Source organism: Myripristis murdjan, chromosome 4, assembly GCF_902150065.1.
Source record: "Myripristis murdjan chromosome 4, fMyrMur1.1, whole genome shotgun sequence".
Taxonomy (NCBI): Eukaryota; Metazoa; Chordata; class Actinopteri; order Holocentriformes; family Holocentridae; genus Myripristis; species Myripristis murdjan.
In genome coordinates this window covers 35,120,401-35,136,751 of record NC_043983.1, presented here as the reverse complement: position 1 = coordinate 35,136,751, position 16,351 = coordinate 35,120,401, and the positions used below count along the sequence as shown (strand labels likewise).

The following is a 16,351-nucleotide window of genomic DNA, read 5'->3' as shown; positions in this document are numbered from 1 at the left end:
AACTCCCCGCAGACACACTCGGCTAATTCCTCCCGTCCCGTCCACACAAACTCTCCTCCGGCCCAGACTCTGCGGACCAATCACACGCTCGGTCTCATCCTCTGGATTTGCTCTCGGCCAATCAGCTGCTTTGTTTTCCCTCGCTTGTGAACAGGACGTTAGGTTGCACTAAGACTAAAAAGAGTCTGTCCAAGCGAACAGAAAGGTGAGTTTTTGCACCTGCTTTCTCATTCCTGGGTGCCGAAACCAGCGCGTCGTGTCGGGGAGCTGCGACCCGCCAGCAACACCAGCCAGCAAAACCAGCCAGTCAGCTTCACGGGAGTCAGCTAGCAAGCAGCAGGCCTGTGGTGTGTCATTGTCAACAACGGGATTACTGAATGCTAGCTAGCGTACGCTTGATAACGCTAAGCTAACGGTGGCTAACGGCACTAGTCCACTTACCGGCCGGCGAAAAGGATTGAAGTTGGCGTTTAAAGTTGTCCTGGCTGGCCCGGGTGCTCACGGTGCTCCCTGCCGGCCGTCAGGGCCGCTGCCTGGCCGTCAGTCCGGTTCAGTCCACGGAGCATCCGGAGGCTGACGCGCCTCAAACAAGCCGTTTAAAACCCGGCTGATTCAGGCAGAGTCCCACCGCAGGAAGCCCGAAAACAGCACCTTTACCTGAGCTGTCAGTGCCTGCTCTCATGCTCGGCACACATTTGATTCACTAAGTAACGTTACGTGACAGTCAGATTTCACATTACAGAGAAGGCTCGCCTGCTGCGGCTGCATTTGCTCGGGGCGAATCATCCGCCACCAAACCTCATTTAAAAATCTGGTGATTTTTCGTTGCATGTCCCTTTAGGCAGAGTCCTAAAGCATGAAGCCCGACAGCAGGGCCTCCCTCTAAGCTGTCAGCAGACACTCTTGTTTTCGGCTTTCATTTGATTCATTAAGAACCGTGAAAACTCAACCTAAAGAGCGGGCTCACCTGCTGCACCTGCAGGTGTGGGTTCTGCCCGCTGACGCACAGCAGAGCCCACACCTGACGTTCTGTCTGGCGTGAGATGAACGTTTGGTCACAAAACTTCATGTAAAAATCGGGCGATTTTACAGTTTCATCTACTTTGTGCAGTTATACCGCATGAAGCCGGGCAGCAGCACCCGTGTCTGAATTGTGAGTGGCTGCTCTTGTATTCGGCATATATTTGACTCACCAGGTAACGTTATATCACAGTAATATGTGAACTTAAAAAATAGGTTCGCCTGCTAAAAATGATAGGTAGGAGTGCATACCATTGTAATGAACGCTGTTTGGTAAATTAGATGTTTGCCGAACTCAAGAGTGGCCCCTAATCATATGTGAATCATATTAAATCATCGTTTTCTAGCTATATATGAGCAGGTATATACTGCCTGCTCAGTACAAATGAAGCCATGCCACAGGCTTCCTGACAGGACTGACAACATACCTGATATGTAATTAAAATTTCAGCCAGTTGGCAGTTGAAGAAAACAGTTGATGACATAATTATTGGTTCATAGAAACCAGTGCAGCAGAGTGCTGTCATGGTTGGGTGACAGGCTCATAACATGCTGCAGACCAAATGTCATTAGGGCAGTTAATTAACCTTTTCCTTGGCTGAGCACGGTGCCTGAGGGATGTCACACTTCACCAGTCATTCTCACTCTTTTAGCAACCAAGCGGGCCTTAAATAGTGAAGAGCAGGGCCTCTGAGTGACAGCTGGTTATGTGCTGCAGTGGCAGATAAACTCACTAGCAGTTAGTTAATGTGCAGTTTGAATTACCTGCATGTTATTCTGTGTTTCCAGTGCTGTCACTCCAGAGGAAGAACCTGTCATCATGCCTCAGGCCAATAAATCTGTGAGCGGTGCTGGTGTACCAGGCCAGGTCTCAGCCCCGGACCGAGGCGAGCCGCCGCCACCGCCGGTGGTGCCGGACGCCAGGAGTCAGGAGGGGGCTGGAGACTGCCAGCCGGCTGCTGGAGTCGCTGAGCTGGAGCAGGGAGACCCGCAGATCATCAAATCTCCCAGCGACCCCAAGAAATACAGGTGGGGGAGAAGTGCATCTGTTATTGCTCTCGAAGTTTGATTCAGGCCTCAGAGGTGGAGCTTGGTCTTCTGTGAGCCTGAAACTGCAAACTGCTGTGTGGAGACTTTCGCTCTAATGAGAAATAATCAAAGGAATTTGGTCTGCAGTTTTATCCTCACAGTTAGGAAATAAATCAATATTATATCAGTGTTGAAAGACAAGATATCGTCTGATATTTTGGGTATATCCTGATATGATATGGCGTAGGTGTTGACTTGTCCTGGTTTTAAAAGGCTGCACTACGCTAAAGGAATGCAGTTTTCTGTCAGCTGTACCTGGAGGACTGTTCAAATCAAAAATCTAATTGTGAAAATATCTTGGGAAAGCACAAATAGACACCTCTACAATTTTGTCACAATATTCGTACAGAGGTAGTCATAGATACTGTGATATTTGGTTTTGCCCATATCACTCAGTGCTAATTTTTATTGTTATTATTAGCTCTGGATGAACTGCAGGAAAGGAGACCAGGTGTGGGGATCAGATTGTCCTTGAGAGATGCTGAGAGCTTTTTTCCAGGTTTGAGTGGTTCGGATTACAGTTTGAGCCAGCGGGTTGATTGATCATTTCATTTTGTCTGATTAATGTGGCTTTCTTGGCCACAGTTAATGCTGTTAAGATGGAAGTTTGGAGATGTTGTGGGATTGTACGTGAGGAGATCCTGCCTGACAGAGAGACGGGGTGATGACCAGAACCACGCGACTGGTCTGCAGCCACAATTATTTTCATTTTTGATTAATCTGTATGCTATTTTTTTTTTGGTTAATCAGTGAATCAGTTGCCTAGTGATGCAGCTCACTCAGAAATTGCCAGTGATTTTTATCATTGATATAAGAATGCAGTTTTCTTTCTTTCTTTCTTTCTTTTTTTTTAATCAGCTGCACAGGGAGAATTAAAAGCCCTGAGGCGGCTGCTTGTCGTTTCACCAGACAGGCCGTTTGATTGACAGGCGATCTCCGGGAAGTGAAGTGCAGAAACATCACAGCAGAGAGCCTCAGCATCAAAGATGACACAGCAGCTAAAGAGGATGTTTTAAAGAGCCGAAATCACAGAAAACTGATTGTAGTTAGAATTTCAGTTATGGAGTAATCGCTTTTGTCATTTATCAAGTAATAACACCGACCGCTGTCCGCCTCCAGCTTCATTAAGATGCTGTCTTCTTTTTCTCCCTTCATATCTTTCAAAAATTAATGCTGTAGGGGTTTTTTTTGGCTGCTGGTCAGACTGAGGAAGACATTTGAAGACTTCACTTTGGGCTCTGATCACTGATGACTGCTGTCTGTCTGTCTGTCTCTCTCTCTCTCTCTCTCTCTCTCTCTCTCTCTCTCTGTCAATTCAATTCAAACATGTTGCCTAGGCAAACAGTTAACAATTACATATAAACAAAAGCATATATGGAGAACAATAAAATGTGTATGTACATAAAGGTAGTAAATCTCTCTCTCTCTCTCACTCTCTCTCTCTCTCTCTATATATATATATATGAAAAACAAACAGTAATCATAATAATGATTATAATATATATTTACATACAGTGTAGGAGTAATATATAGTAAAATACAGTGAGGTAATACTGTGTGAGAGAGAAAGTAAAAGAAGGTTTCCTACACTGAAACATGCAGGAGCGTTTTTCCTGCCAGAAGGTCTGCATGAGTCTGTCTTTTGGGACGGTCAGAAAGTCTGTGATTTTCTGCTCGAATCTGATGAAGAAATCTTCTCTTCATCTCTGTATGTTGCACAGCTTGTGAGAAAAATGAATTTCTGTCGCCACTGTCTCCTGTTTCACATTGCGCATAAATTCTCTTTGCTCTTTCTTGCCTTTTTTTCTCTCTCGGCGACCAGTTTGAACAGCGAGTTCATGGTCACTGAGTCTCCGTTTAGTCAGAGGTTTATCTTTTCATTGGTTGTTTGATTTCGGTTAAATGTTGGGCTTATTGAAAAATCCTCTGTGCCGTAAGTTAAAGCATTCTAGTTTATTTATTGATTGGGTTTCTGTCTTACTCTGCGTGAAATGTCTTCGTCTGTTATCTTTGTCTGTTGGTTTTACTTGGGAATTATGATCATAATGATTAATTAAGGGGGGGACTGGCCCCTTAACTCCCCCCCTGGTTTGGACTGGTTCTATGGGCTCAGTATGTTTTCTGTCTGTCTCTCTCTCTGTCTGTCTCTCTCTCTGTCTCTCTCTCTCTGCAGGTACATCGAGCTGAGCAACGGCCTCAGAGCTCTCCTCATCTCTGACTTCAGCGGGGCCGAGGGGAAGGGGAGCGGCGAGGACACGGAGAGTCAGGGGGAGGAAGAGGTGGACGAAGGGCAGGAGGAGGAGGAGGAGGAGGACTCGGGCGAGGGGACGGAGGAGGAGGAGAACGACGGGGAAGAAGCGGACAGCGACTTCGAGGAGCTGGACGAGGAGAAAGAGGGGAAGAAGAAGAGGGGCAGCTGTGAGAAGCAGGTCTGAGCAAAGCCGCTGCGAAAACGATGCTGATAATGATGTTGTTTGGCTAAATTATATATTCATTGAATGTGTGTGTGTGTGTGTGTGTGTGTGTGTGTGTGTCCAGTCTGCAGCGGCTCTGTGCATCAGCGTGGGGAGTTTCAGCGACCCGGACGACCTGCCCGGCCTCGCCCACTTCCTGGAACACAGTGAGTCGAGTCTGAGACGCAGCCAGGAATCTGTGGCTTTAAAACGCTGCAGCTCCCTAACCACAGGGACTTTTTTCACTATTTATGCCTCGCTAAAAAGCTAAAAAGTGCCGTATAGAGGTTTTAAAAACAAAACATTTGTGCAACAACAAGGCGTCCAGCAGCAGAGGACCTGACTGACCTACAAGCAGCGACCAAAATTGACACCCGCCAAGTGTGGGTAAATTCTGGGTTTGGCAGAAAGGTAAATTGGTGTCAGCGGCCAGGTTGATGGCTGGTAATTTGTTTTCTCTAAATAAATAATATAACCTTTCTTAGTCCGTCTCCAACAGCCACACACACACACACACACACACACACACACACACAGAGACAGAGACAGGCGGACAGACAGACTGTGCCCACACAGCCTCTCCTAACCTTCAGCAGTCTCTTTGTCCCAGCATCACTACAATAAAAGCTTTTTAATATTTCCCTTTGTTGCCGTCACATTTCCTGATATTTGGAGTGCTTGGGTCGCCCTGTTAACTTCCTGCCTGAAGTCAAATGGCCAGCTGAACATGGCAGGATGCATCACAGTGAGCGTGGTCAGACCTGCAGCTTTTGAACAGGCAGGGCAGGCAACTGCTTCGGGCCCCGAGCCGACAGGGGACCCCTGAGACTTGGGGCCCAGGGCTTGTTTTTACCGAAATGTCTCAAAAATGTATTAGCCGCAGTGACCGCACCCCCCTCCCCCTTAAACAACAGCGGACGATTTGCAGTGACAGCTCAAGGCAGAATCTGAACCAGGGCTGAAAAAGTGCTGATAATGTGGCTTATTTACAATGTAACAGTTGTTTTTTTTATTTTGTTTTTTATTATTCTTTACATTTATATTTTCACATACTTTATATTTTCAAAATGACAAGGTTTTTCATGTTATTGAATTCTAATAGGTATGGTATGTGGACATTGGGAATAAAAAAAAAAGTATTGATTTCATACATTTTTCGTTGGTGTCAGAGTAATTATAACATGATGGTAATGGACACTGGTCAGAAGGGCCCCCTGGGAATTTTTGCTTAGGGCCCAAACAGACTCAAGAATCGCCTCTGAGCGTGGGACATGCAAATGCAGCGTACGTTTGCTCTCTCTAGTGAACCGCAGATCGTACAGGTGCAGTTTTTCCCGCAGGTGCGTCTGCCTCTCCGGTGGCCGATCAGCCTGGTGTGCACACGGCTTCAGCTTTCTGTCTCACGGTTTTATCTGTTTCTTTTTGTCTCGTCTCTGCCCAGTGGTGTTCATGGGCAGCGAGAAATACCCGGCAGAGAACGGCTTCGACGCCTTCCTGAAGAAGCACGGCGGCAGCGACAACGCCTCCACGGACTGCGAGCGCACCATCTTCCAGTTCGACGTGCAGAGGAAGTATTTCCGCGAGGCGCTCGACAGGTGAGGCCCGTTCTTCTTCTCTTTCTCCAGCGACGGCCAGTTTGACAAAAGTCTCTGCCTGCAGTGAAATGGCTGCTGTGGGGGCCAACATCATCACACAGGAATCAAATGTGGCTCATTGAATCCACAAGAGTCTCAGCTTTCCAGTCAAAGCCAACTGATGCAGCTCCAAGACTGTTTAGGCCCCAGTCTGCACACACACACCATTTTACAACAGGCCACAAGAACACATGTGGACTGCAGGCTTTGGGGCCCAAACTGCATGGGATTAGCAGAAGGTGGGCGTGTCTGCAAAGGGGAGAGAACCCATTCACACAGCTGGAGGTCAGAGGTCAAGGGACCCCAATGGAAACAGACATGCTATTTTTTTCCCCTCACCAAAATTTAGCCGAACTTGGCAGTGATATTTTTCTGCCTTGCCGACAAGCTAACATGACATGTTTGATACCAATGGATTCCTCTGGTCGTCTATTTTAACCTATTTTAACTTACTTGATTCAGTATTCAAAAACAATTGTAGAAAAAAAAAATAATCCCAGTACTTAAGGGAAATGATTTTCCCACCCATAAAATGTAGTGCAGGGAAAGCAGAGAGGCTTGACTTTAAATCGATTCAGCAATAAAAAGATTAACAAATTAATCAAAAAAAGAAAAGAATCATGATACTTAAGTGAATCGATTTCCCCCCACCCTCCCGCCCCTATTATGTACGAGGGCTGATTGATATGTTCGTGGCTTGAGTAGAAAGAATCAAGTATTTATTTTTCAACATAGATGTGAACAGAGAAAAGTCAGCACAGCGTCGTAGCAGCCGGACGGGCAGGACTGAACCTGCTGAAGGGAACTGCCTCTGTGTGAGAGCGACGTGCCGCCGGCGTGTTGAAGCCCGGCTCAACGCAGGGATTTCCTGCCATGACATGCTCCGTGTTTGCAGGATCCCTGCGTCCGCGGCGCCTCGTCGGTGCCAGCTCTTTGCGGGCCATCTGCCTCTCGGCTGGAAGGTCAACCGCCTGATTAGAGGAAGCAGCGAGCGCTCGGCCGTTTCCACCGCCCCGGCTCCTGTACGTCGCTCCTGTTGTTGTTTTTTAAGCTCGAGCGAGCAGCGTGGGCCGGCCGAGGAGGAGGCGAGAGCTGCGGCCTCTTCTGCTTTTGAATTAAGCCGCCGACACGCGCCCTTCGCTGTTTCCAAGGTTATTTCCTCTGATATGCACCAAAGGATGCTGGGAGCAGAACGGCACTGATACTGGCCGTGTTTTCCTGCACGGTGCTGTCCCCACGCTGGGCCGGTGTACGCTCGGCTCCCTGAGCTTTTCCATTTGCCGTTTTTAACAGGTGGGACCTGGTTGATGACGCACGTGCAGCAGCAGGGGTTAACCTGCATCACCCTGCATCCTGCATCCTTCATATTCCTTCAGCTGTTTGTTTTTCCCCTTTGACTCCGTCTCAGTGGTTTTGAATGTTTTGGTCCATTTTCTACATCCTCCTCCACATTTTCTACGTCATCATTTATCGAATCCTGCAGGGAACTAAAGATTTCACGACGCGGATTCAAAATGTGAATTTTTCTTTGAAACAGCAGCTGTATAATGTTCTGCTTCTGCGGCTAAAAGTCCTCAACCTTCAGAAACACACACTGATGATTGGCTGTGGAAAGCAATACGTTTCCCCGGGGACTATTTTCCCTGGCGGAGGAGGAGGAGTTTTTTCCACTCCGCCCCCAATTTCAAAAAGTCATTAAAACACAACAGTCCTTGATTTGCTGTATTTGTTTGGGCGGGACACGGTGCAGGAAGGGATCATTCACATGTACAAACCAACAGGATCTCAGTTCGGGAGAGACACACTTTTATTTTGAAGGTGCAGGTGGATGAGAGAGGATGTTTAAAGATTTGTGAAGGTTTAATTGGTTGAAATTTTAATTTACAGCCACTAGAGCAGGATGATGTCCCTGTTGAAGACACTCTGTGGTAGACGTCATGTGAGGTTGTTTCATGGTGACTTACAAATGATTAACTTAAAACTTAAAAATGATTAACAAACAGTTGCTAACACCTGCCAGCTTGTAAATGTAAATTTCAGGTTTCACTTTCTTCAGTTGAGACGCATCGTTTTCTGACAGGAAAACACAACAAGAGAGACCCACCAATTTTACATGTTACACATGAATCACATTGGGACAGGCTTATGTGTGTGTGTGTGTGTGTGTGTGTGTGTCAGACTGGTGCATGCATGAGCACATTCAGTGAGTCCTTGGCTCCAGCAGGCATGAAAGCAGCGTGTAAGCTCCCATTTATATGTAAAGTGTGATTATTTTTAAATGAGTATGGGCAGAAGGCGACAGTGTGGGGTCCTCGTCGCCGTGTCGGGGTTCACCACCAGCTGGCTGTTCATTATCCCGCACACATCTCTAATTCTGGTGACAAAGTCCTGTAGTCTAGCTGCTAATTACGTTTGGACGCGCACCCAGAAAAGACGATGTTAGGTCTTGCAACAATAAGGCGTTTATTTCTCACCATATTCATCCATATTCATGTCAGCCTCCGAGCACACCGAGCAACACCTGTGATTACTGGCGCTGAACTTAAATGGCCTTGGCCTTAACCATACGCCCCCTAGTGCCGTGGAGGAATATTACATTTCATTACAAAGCAAATTCATGGCTCCCACCCTTCTGCTTCCCTTTGTTGCGATGTGTCGTCGTCGCTTTCCACCTTCTCTTCTCAGCTTTTGCTCTTTTTCCTCTTTTGTTGTGTTTCCTCTCACCAGCTGCAGATTTAAAAACAGCAGCGGGTGCAGGAGGCTGCAGCGTCACTGTGGTTTCTCTGTGTGTTTCAGGTGGGCCCAGTTCTTCATCTGCCCGCTGATGATAGAGGACGCCATCGACCGGGAGGTGGAGGCTGTGGACAGCGGTCAGTCCAGACTCCGAAAACGAAACCGAACCCCCACAAACCCTCTGGCCTGTTTAAACATCCCTCTCACCAGGTCCTTCAGTCTCACCTTCAGTGTTCAGATCTTTGGTTTTTCATTCAGACAAGGCAAAGAAATCTGCCCGGGGGATGAAATAATCCTCCACTTGTTTCCAGAGTTTTCTTGATCCGCGGGGCTGATCTGCCTTGTTCTGCCGTGTTTCAGCAGATTTATACTTGTTCCCAGCAAAAAAAAAAAAAAAAATCCTGACACAAGTGAAACTGCATTGGAATCAAGTGGGATTATCTCATCCCACTGGTGGATTTTTTTTTTTTTACCTTGTTGGAAGAAAAACAAGATTTGAACTCTGAGGATGAGACTGAATGACGTTTGAACACGTAGAATTAACTTTCTCAGTTTTTGCCTCTTTTGGCTCGTTTATGCTTTCTAAATGAATGCGTCCATTTCAAACAGTGTTGCTGTAACTGTCCACATTTGGGTAACAGAAATAACCAGCATGGGCAGGATTACGTCGGTTAGTGGCCCTAAATGTCGGTTTGGATTATTTTTCGATTAATTGCCCAGCCCTAATTTATGCCAATGTCTTTTCCTGCTGTGTATTGTCATATTAGTTGTGGAGAAGTGTCGCACTGACCTCTGTGTTTACCACTCACTCTCTCTCTCTCTCTCTCTCTCTCCCTCTCAGTTTCAATTTAAATAGCTTTATTGGCATGACAAGGTAGTGCTTATATTGCCAAAGCAAATAACAGTGATAATAACAGTAATATTAATAAAAATATACAGCTGGATAAGTGACTAATGACATAACATACATGTTAGCAATACAAATATAAACAACTTAACAACTTACCTTTTTTTAACTCTCTCTCTCTCTCTCTCTCTCTCTCTCTCTCTCTCTCTCTCTCTCTCTCTCTCTCTCTCTCCCTCTCTCTCTCTCTCTCTGATGTTCAGAGTACCAGTTGGCGAGGCCGTCTGACTCCCATCGTAAAGAGATGCTGTTTGGTAGCCTGGCAAAGCCCGGCCACCCCATGAGCAAGTTCTGCTGGGGTAATGCGCACACACACACACACACACACACACACACACACACACACACACAGACACACTAACTGCCACTCCATCCTAATCTCAGTGTTGAAGGGTCCTGCTGACGTCCTGGTAAGAGCCGTGTTCAGGTTTTTAGCAGCGAGGCGGCTGAGCTCAGGTGAGGCTGGATGTGTTTTAGCGTTCAGCCTCAGGTGAGGCTGGATGTGTTTTAGCGTTCAGCTCAGGTGAGGCTGGATGTGTTTTAGCGTTCAGCTCAGGTGAGGCTGGATGTGTTTTAGCGTTCAGCTCAGGTGAGGCTGGATGTGTTTTAGCGTTCAGCTCAGGTGAGGCTGGATGTGTTTTAGCGTTCAGCTCAGGTGAGGCTGGATGTGTTTTAGCGTTCAGCCTCAGGTGAGGAAACGCTGTCGTCTGCCTCGGCGCCGGCCTGGGCTGTGAGGGCAGAGCAGCCACACGACTTTCAGACCGGAGACAGCAGCTGGGAGAAAGATCATTTTACAACCAGGAAACATGAAAATGACAGTTTTATTTTTTTATCACAGCCTTAAAATCTGCATCTCTCACAGTGTTGTAGGCTTCAGAAACACAAAGTCTTAAATCCACCTGCAGGCCACTCGCATAGCAACACGACTCTTCTCCAGGCAGAGAGAAAAGTTCAGCTGGAAACGCGTTGCTGCTGTGCCACCAGTCACCATAAATCAGCTTTAGTGAGTCATTCACATGAATTTGCGTTCCTTCCTTCCAATATTTTTGCGATCCTGCCCCAAAATGCCCAATTATACAAACGCATTCGGCCTCGGGCTGGACAAATTGAACTCAAATAATTCAATTACTACAAATCCTCCGTTCAGATTCTGTGCCTCGAAGCTTTGTTTCATCTGTAGAGCCTGATACAGCAGCACCAACACACCATCTGACACCGAGGTCATTATAACGCAAACTAGACGTGGAAAAAAACATTTTTGTCAACTGAAATAAAACCAGAGCTGAAACTGTCTTGTGTGTTTACAAAACTAACTAAAATAAACTGAAATCATGGAAAAAATGTATAAAATATATTTAAGTTCGCCTCCCTCTCTGTATAATATGACATGCAAACTTAAAAAACATCCAAGGCACTGTTTGGTTCAAAAAATATTGAAGTCTGGTTTAAAAACGTGGCTGCTGATCAGTGCGATTCAGGAAACGTCCCCTCAGTGTCTCACAGCAAAAATAAAAAAAACATCTGGTGTGTCTCATCACATTGTCCCTGCACACACACACACACACCGAGATCATGCCCTCCAGGTGATGGACAGGTGAGCGTTAAAGGTGTGTGTCGCCTGTGTGTGTGTGTGTGTGTGTGTTTCCCTGCAGGAAACGCCCAGACATTGAAACACGAGCCCAGAGAGCAGCAGATCAACACCTACCAGCGGCTCAGAGACTTCTGGAAGAGATATTACTCCGCCCACTACATGACGCTCACCGTGCAGTCCAAAGGTAGCTCACCCATGTTCACACTTTGAAATATATATTTTTTTTTTCAGCCAGGTTCCCCCTGAGCAGTGCAGAAAAAAAACGTTAGAAAAACAGTCTGTATGAGGAGGTCCAGCCCGGCTCCGTCAGCGTCTGAAACAACAGCCTGATGCTGAGGAGGTTTTGTTGGCACAGAACACAGCAACAGGATTATTGATCCTCCTGAGCCGATCAGCAGACGCCCTCATCAGCCGGCGTCCCACCGTGTGGCCGCTGTGAGCGAGCGAGCCTCAGATCACCAGAACGAAAAACATTCATGTTTCCACTGTCGTGCCGATCGCCCCGCAGTGTCGCCCTTCAGGTTTTGGCGGCGCTGTCCCGCTGTGATCCCCCCGCTGCCAGCTCCCTCACTGTATATCACATAACGCCCAGCAGCCTAAGCTCCGCCTCCGAGCTGGGTCAGCCCTGTCTGGCCCGGAGGGATCCTCTGGGCCCTCAGCGGCTGGAAACTGGGCGGGACAGTCCCACGAGGAGCCAGCAGAGACCGGAGGAGACCGTGTGGACAAGGCTGAGCACGCCACGAACACGCCACGAACACGCCACGAACATGCCACGAACATGCCACGAACACGCTATGAACACACCATGAACACACCATGAACACACCACGAACACGCCACGAGCACGCCACGAGCACGCCACGAACACGCCACGAACACGCCATGAACACGCCATGAACACGCCATGAACACGCCACGAACACGCCACGAACGCGCCACGAACGCGCCACGAACACGCCACGAACACGCCACGAACACGCCACGAACACGCCACGAACACGCCACGAACACGCCACGAACACGCCACGAACATGCCACGAACATGCCACGAACACGCTATGAACACACCATGAACACACCATGAACACGCCACGAGCACGCCACGAACACGCCACGAACACGCCACGAACACGCCACGAACACGCCACGAACACGCCACGAACATGCCACGAACACGCTATGAACACGCCATGAACACGCCATGAACACACCATGAACACGCCACGAGCACGCCACGAACACGCCACGAACACGCCACGAACACGCCATGAACACGCCACGAACACGCCACGAGCACGCCACGAGCACGCCACGAGCACGCCACGAACACGCCATGAACACGCCACGAACACGCCACGAGCACGCCATGAACACGCCACGAGCACGCCATGAACACGGCACGTCTGGAGCCGCAGAGGGGAGCCGGTTAGCGCAACACTGCCACAAAAAAGGGAAAATGTGATGTATGAAAGACGTCTAGCTTCAGCTAATTTGCAGTCTTTGTCCCTGGTCAGGCTTTTAGAATACAGTGAGATATACAGAATACAGAAATAAATAAACAAATAAATGATACAAATGCAAATACAAGTTCTTCACCTGGGGTTTCTGTTTTGGCGTGGCTTCTGAAACCCTGGTATCATATCATCAGGTTTTTTCCACAGTTTGTTTGCTGTCATTGTGTTTTGTAATAACATCGTGGTGTCATCAGTCGTGTGATGAGGTTCGGTGGCTCGGTGCTGTTGGCAGATCAGTTTTCCTGCTGATCTGAGCTCAGAGGGCAGCAGCTGTCCCTCCAGCTGCGTGCCGCCGTGGCGCTCGGGCGGCGCCGTCGCGTTCGACGTGTTTGAGGCGGAGCGGCCGGGCGGCTCGGCAGCAGCTGCTGGAGGCAGATAAACCTCCATCACCTTATCGCTCAATCACAAAGTCTGACTGCTTCTCTTTTCTCTCTCTGCAGAAACACTGGACACACTGGAGGAGTGGGTGAGAGAGATTTTCATCAGTGTTCCCAACAAGTAAGACTGCATCCACACACACACACACACACACACACACACACACTCGCCTTCCATTGACTACATTCCCTCTCCAGCCCTGATTAGGAGAAAATGTTACTCAAAAACACTTAGATGTCTTTTTTTCTCAGATTTTATGGGATGAAAAATGGCAGAACAGCTCAGTCTGTATTTTGCCAACAAAAAAATTCAATTTGCTCCGTTCAGCTCTGCCTCTCCGGTGGGTGGGTTTGTCACTGCTGCAAGGCCGAGCTTTGATCAGACCCACAGAACCAGACGTGCTGCTGAACTCCACGGAAATGAGTCTAAAATGAAGCACAAGACATGTCGATGTTTTCTATTTGATGTGACGCTGTAAAACGAGTGATCGTCACTTTGGGTTTTGTAAAAACCAGGAGAAGTCAGATATCAGCGAGTTGTTCACGCTGTCTGGCTGATGATGCTACAGGCAGGCTGTTCATTTATGTGTAGTCTTCATATAACAAAATTATTCCTTGGCTTTTCTTGTGATTTTTCTGTGAACAAGAAAGTTGAGAGAAAAGCTTTGAATGCATCCACGAAGGCCAGATATCTGCTGAGAGACTGTGCTCCTCGTCAGCTCGGAAAGAGAAAAATAGTCGACAGTCGCACATAAAAAGCAGGAAGGAGCAGAAACACAGCAGGAAGACATTCTGCCGACAGAAACCGAACCCCGGGAACAGCACGGCGTCCACGGCGTCGCTGCGCTGACGTTGGACAAAAGGCTTTTTTCATATTTTACTGGAGCGGTCTGGTGCTCAGCAGATAATATGCAAATGAGGTTAAACAGTTGCTTTATCCTTTCTTACTGTGTTGTTGTGAAGGACTTTCAATCACATCCAGCGCAGGAAATGTACAGGAACAAAGGCTGGCTGATTGATTGATTGATCACTGTAATTATTACATCAGTTTGTTCTGTGCTCAGTACGGCGGCGGAACAGGGAAGAAATACAGAGCGGGGCAGGGAGGGGGGGTAATACTGCTATGAAAACTCAGAATTTTCAAGATTAAAGTGGTAACTTTACAAGAAAAACTTGGATATTCTCTGAGATTAAAGTGGTACATTTTAGGAGAAAAAGCTCAAAAATTCTGAGATAAAAGTGGTAACTCACAAGTTTACAAGAAAGAAAATTCTGAGATTAAAGTCAGAAATTTATGAGAAAAAAAGTGAAAGCTAGCTGTCCTCCTCCTGTGGGATCCAGTCTGAAGGAAATCCTGCTGGTCTGAGTCCAGAACCCCAACCTCCTCCTCAGCATCTGGACTCTGAAGAGACGTTGCTGTGACTTGGGCCGATTCAGAAGAAAACAATCTGCTGATTCTGGGCTCAGATCAGCAGGATCTCCTTGATCCTGTAGAATCTGCTGAGGGGATCAGCTGCAGGCCTGAGACACGGCCAGCAGGGGGCAGCACAGGTGGAGCCTCTAGGAGTAGAAGAGGAGAAGAAAGAGAAGCATGAGGAAAAATATTTTTGAGTTTGTTTCTCATAAATATGAGAAACACACACACACACACACACCCAGTTGTGATTGGCCACTCCAGACAAAGCCTGCTGTTTATGGTCTGCTGGTATCTGCAGGCTGCAGTCCGTTCTCATCCATTGAACTGATGCCACCTTGTGGCCAAAAGATGTTAATGCAGAGCTCCGGCAGTTCACAGCCACAAGCTGCTTCACACAGCAAAACAACAAGACAGCACTCTGACGCTTCACAGTGATGAGATAAACTCACATGAAGTAAACCAAACTGCTGTTCACAAAGTAGATTATTTAACAATGACAATAAAAAATGGAGTATTATGAAGTATTAATTTATTGAGGATTTCACAGAGAGAGGTGAGACAGTCAGAGGTGAGACAGTCAGAGGGGAGACAGTCAGAGAGGTGAGACAGTCAGAGAGGGGAGACAGTCAGAGAGGGGAGACAGTCAGAGAGGTGAGACAGTCAGAGAGGGGAGACAGTCAGAGAGGTGAAACAGTCAGAGAGGTGAAACAGTCAGAGAGGTGAGACAGTCAGAGAGGGGAGACAGTCAGAGAGGGGAGACAGTCAGAGGGGAGACAGTCAGAGGTGAGACAGTCAGAGGTGAGACAGTCAGAGATGAGACAGAGAGGTGAGACAGCCAGAGAGGTGAGACAGTCAGAGAGGTGAGACAGTCAGAGGTGAGACAGTCAGAGAGGTGAGACAGTCAGAGGTGAGACAGTCAGAGAGGTGAGACAGTCAGAGAGGTGAGACAGTCAGAGGTGAGACAGTCAGAGAGGGGAGACAGTCAGAGGTGAGACAGTCAGAGGTGAGACAGTCAGAGAGGTGAGACAGTCAGAGGTGAGACAGTCAGAGAGGTGAGACAGTCAGAGGTGAGACGGTCAGAGAGGTGAGACAGTCAGAGGTGAGACAGTCAGAGGTGAGACGGTCAGAGAGGTGAGACAGTCAGAGGTGAGACAGCCAGAGAGGTGAGACAGCCAGAGAGGTGAGATAGTCAGAGGTGAGACAGTCAGAGGTGAGACAGTCAGAGGTGAGACAGTCAGAGAGGTGAGACAGTCAGAGAGGTGAGACAGTCAGAGAGGTGAGACAGTCAGAGGTGAGACAGTCAGAGAGGTGAGACAGTCAGAGAGGTGAGACAGTCAGAGAGGGGAGACAGTCAGAGAGGTGAGACAGAGAGGTGAGACAGAGAGGTGAGACAGTGGCGCTGCACTCAGGCACTGGTTGGTGTTTTTACTGGATAAATGTCTGAAACCCGTCTGTCTGTCTGTGGGCTGACGGCCTGTGCCTGTAGCGCTCACCTGCTGCTGTGTTTGGTTTCAGCGGCGAGCCTCGGCCCGACTTCTCCGACCTCCAGCAGCCGTTCGACACGCCGGCCTTCAACAAGCTCTACAGAGGTAAAACCTGCCCCAGTGTCTTCTGGGACG

At 48.0% G+C, this 16,351-nt stretch overlaps 1 protein-coding gene across 1 annotated transcript in view; it reads left to right on the top strand.

Annotated features, from left to right (window-relative positions):
* The first annotated feature begins 59 nt into the window (after positions 1 to 59).
* Positions 60 to 16,351, top strand: part of nrd1b (nardilysin b (N-arginine dibasic convertase)) — a 24,692-nt gene continuing 8,400 nt past the window's right edge. Inside the window, exons 1-10 of the mRNA XM_030048799.1 lie at positions 60 to 205; positions 1,810 to 2,049; positions 4,283 to 4,538; positions 4,648 to 4,729; positions 6,004 to 6,157; positions 8,993 to 9,066; positions 10,037 to 10,132; positions 11,486 to 11,608; positions 13,379 to 13,436; positions 16,248 to 16,321. Coding sequence (XP_029904659.1) covers positions 1,841 to 2,049; positions 4,283 to 4,538; positions 4,648 to 4,729; positions 6,004 to 6,157; positions 8,993 to 9,066; positions 10,037 to 10,132; positions 11,486 to 11,608; positions 13,379 to 13,436; positions 16,248 to 16,321 — 1,126 coding nt within the window. The 5' untranslated portion in view covers positions 60 to 205; positions 1,810 to 1,840. The remainder of the gene's footprint in view (positions 206 to 1,809; positions 2,050 to 4,282; positions 4,539 to 4,647; positions 4,730 to 6,003; positions 6,158 to 8,992; positions 9,067 to 10,036; positions 10,133 to 11,485; positions 11,609 to 13,378; positions 13,437 to 16,247; positions 16,322 to 16,351) is intronic.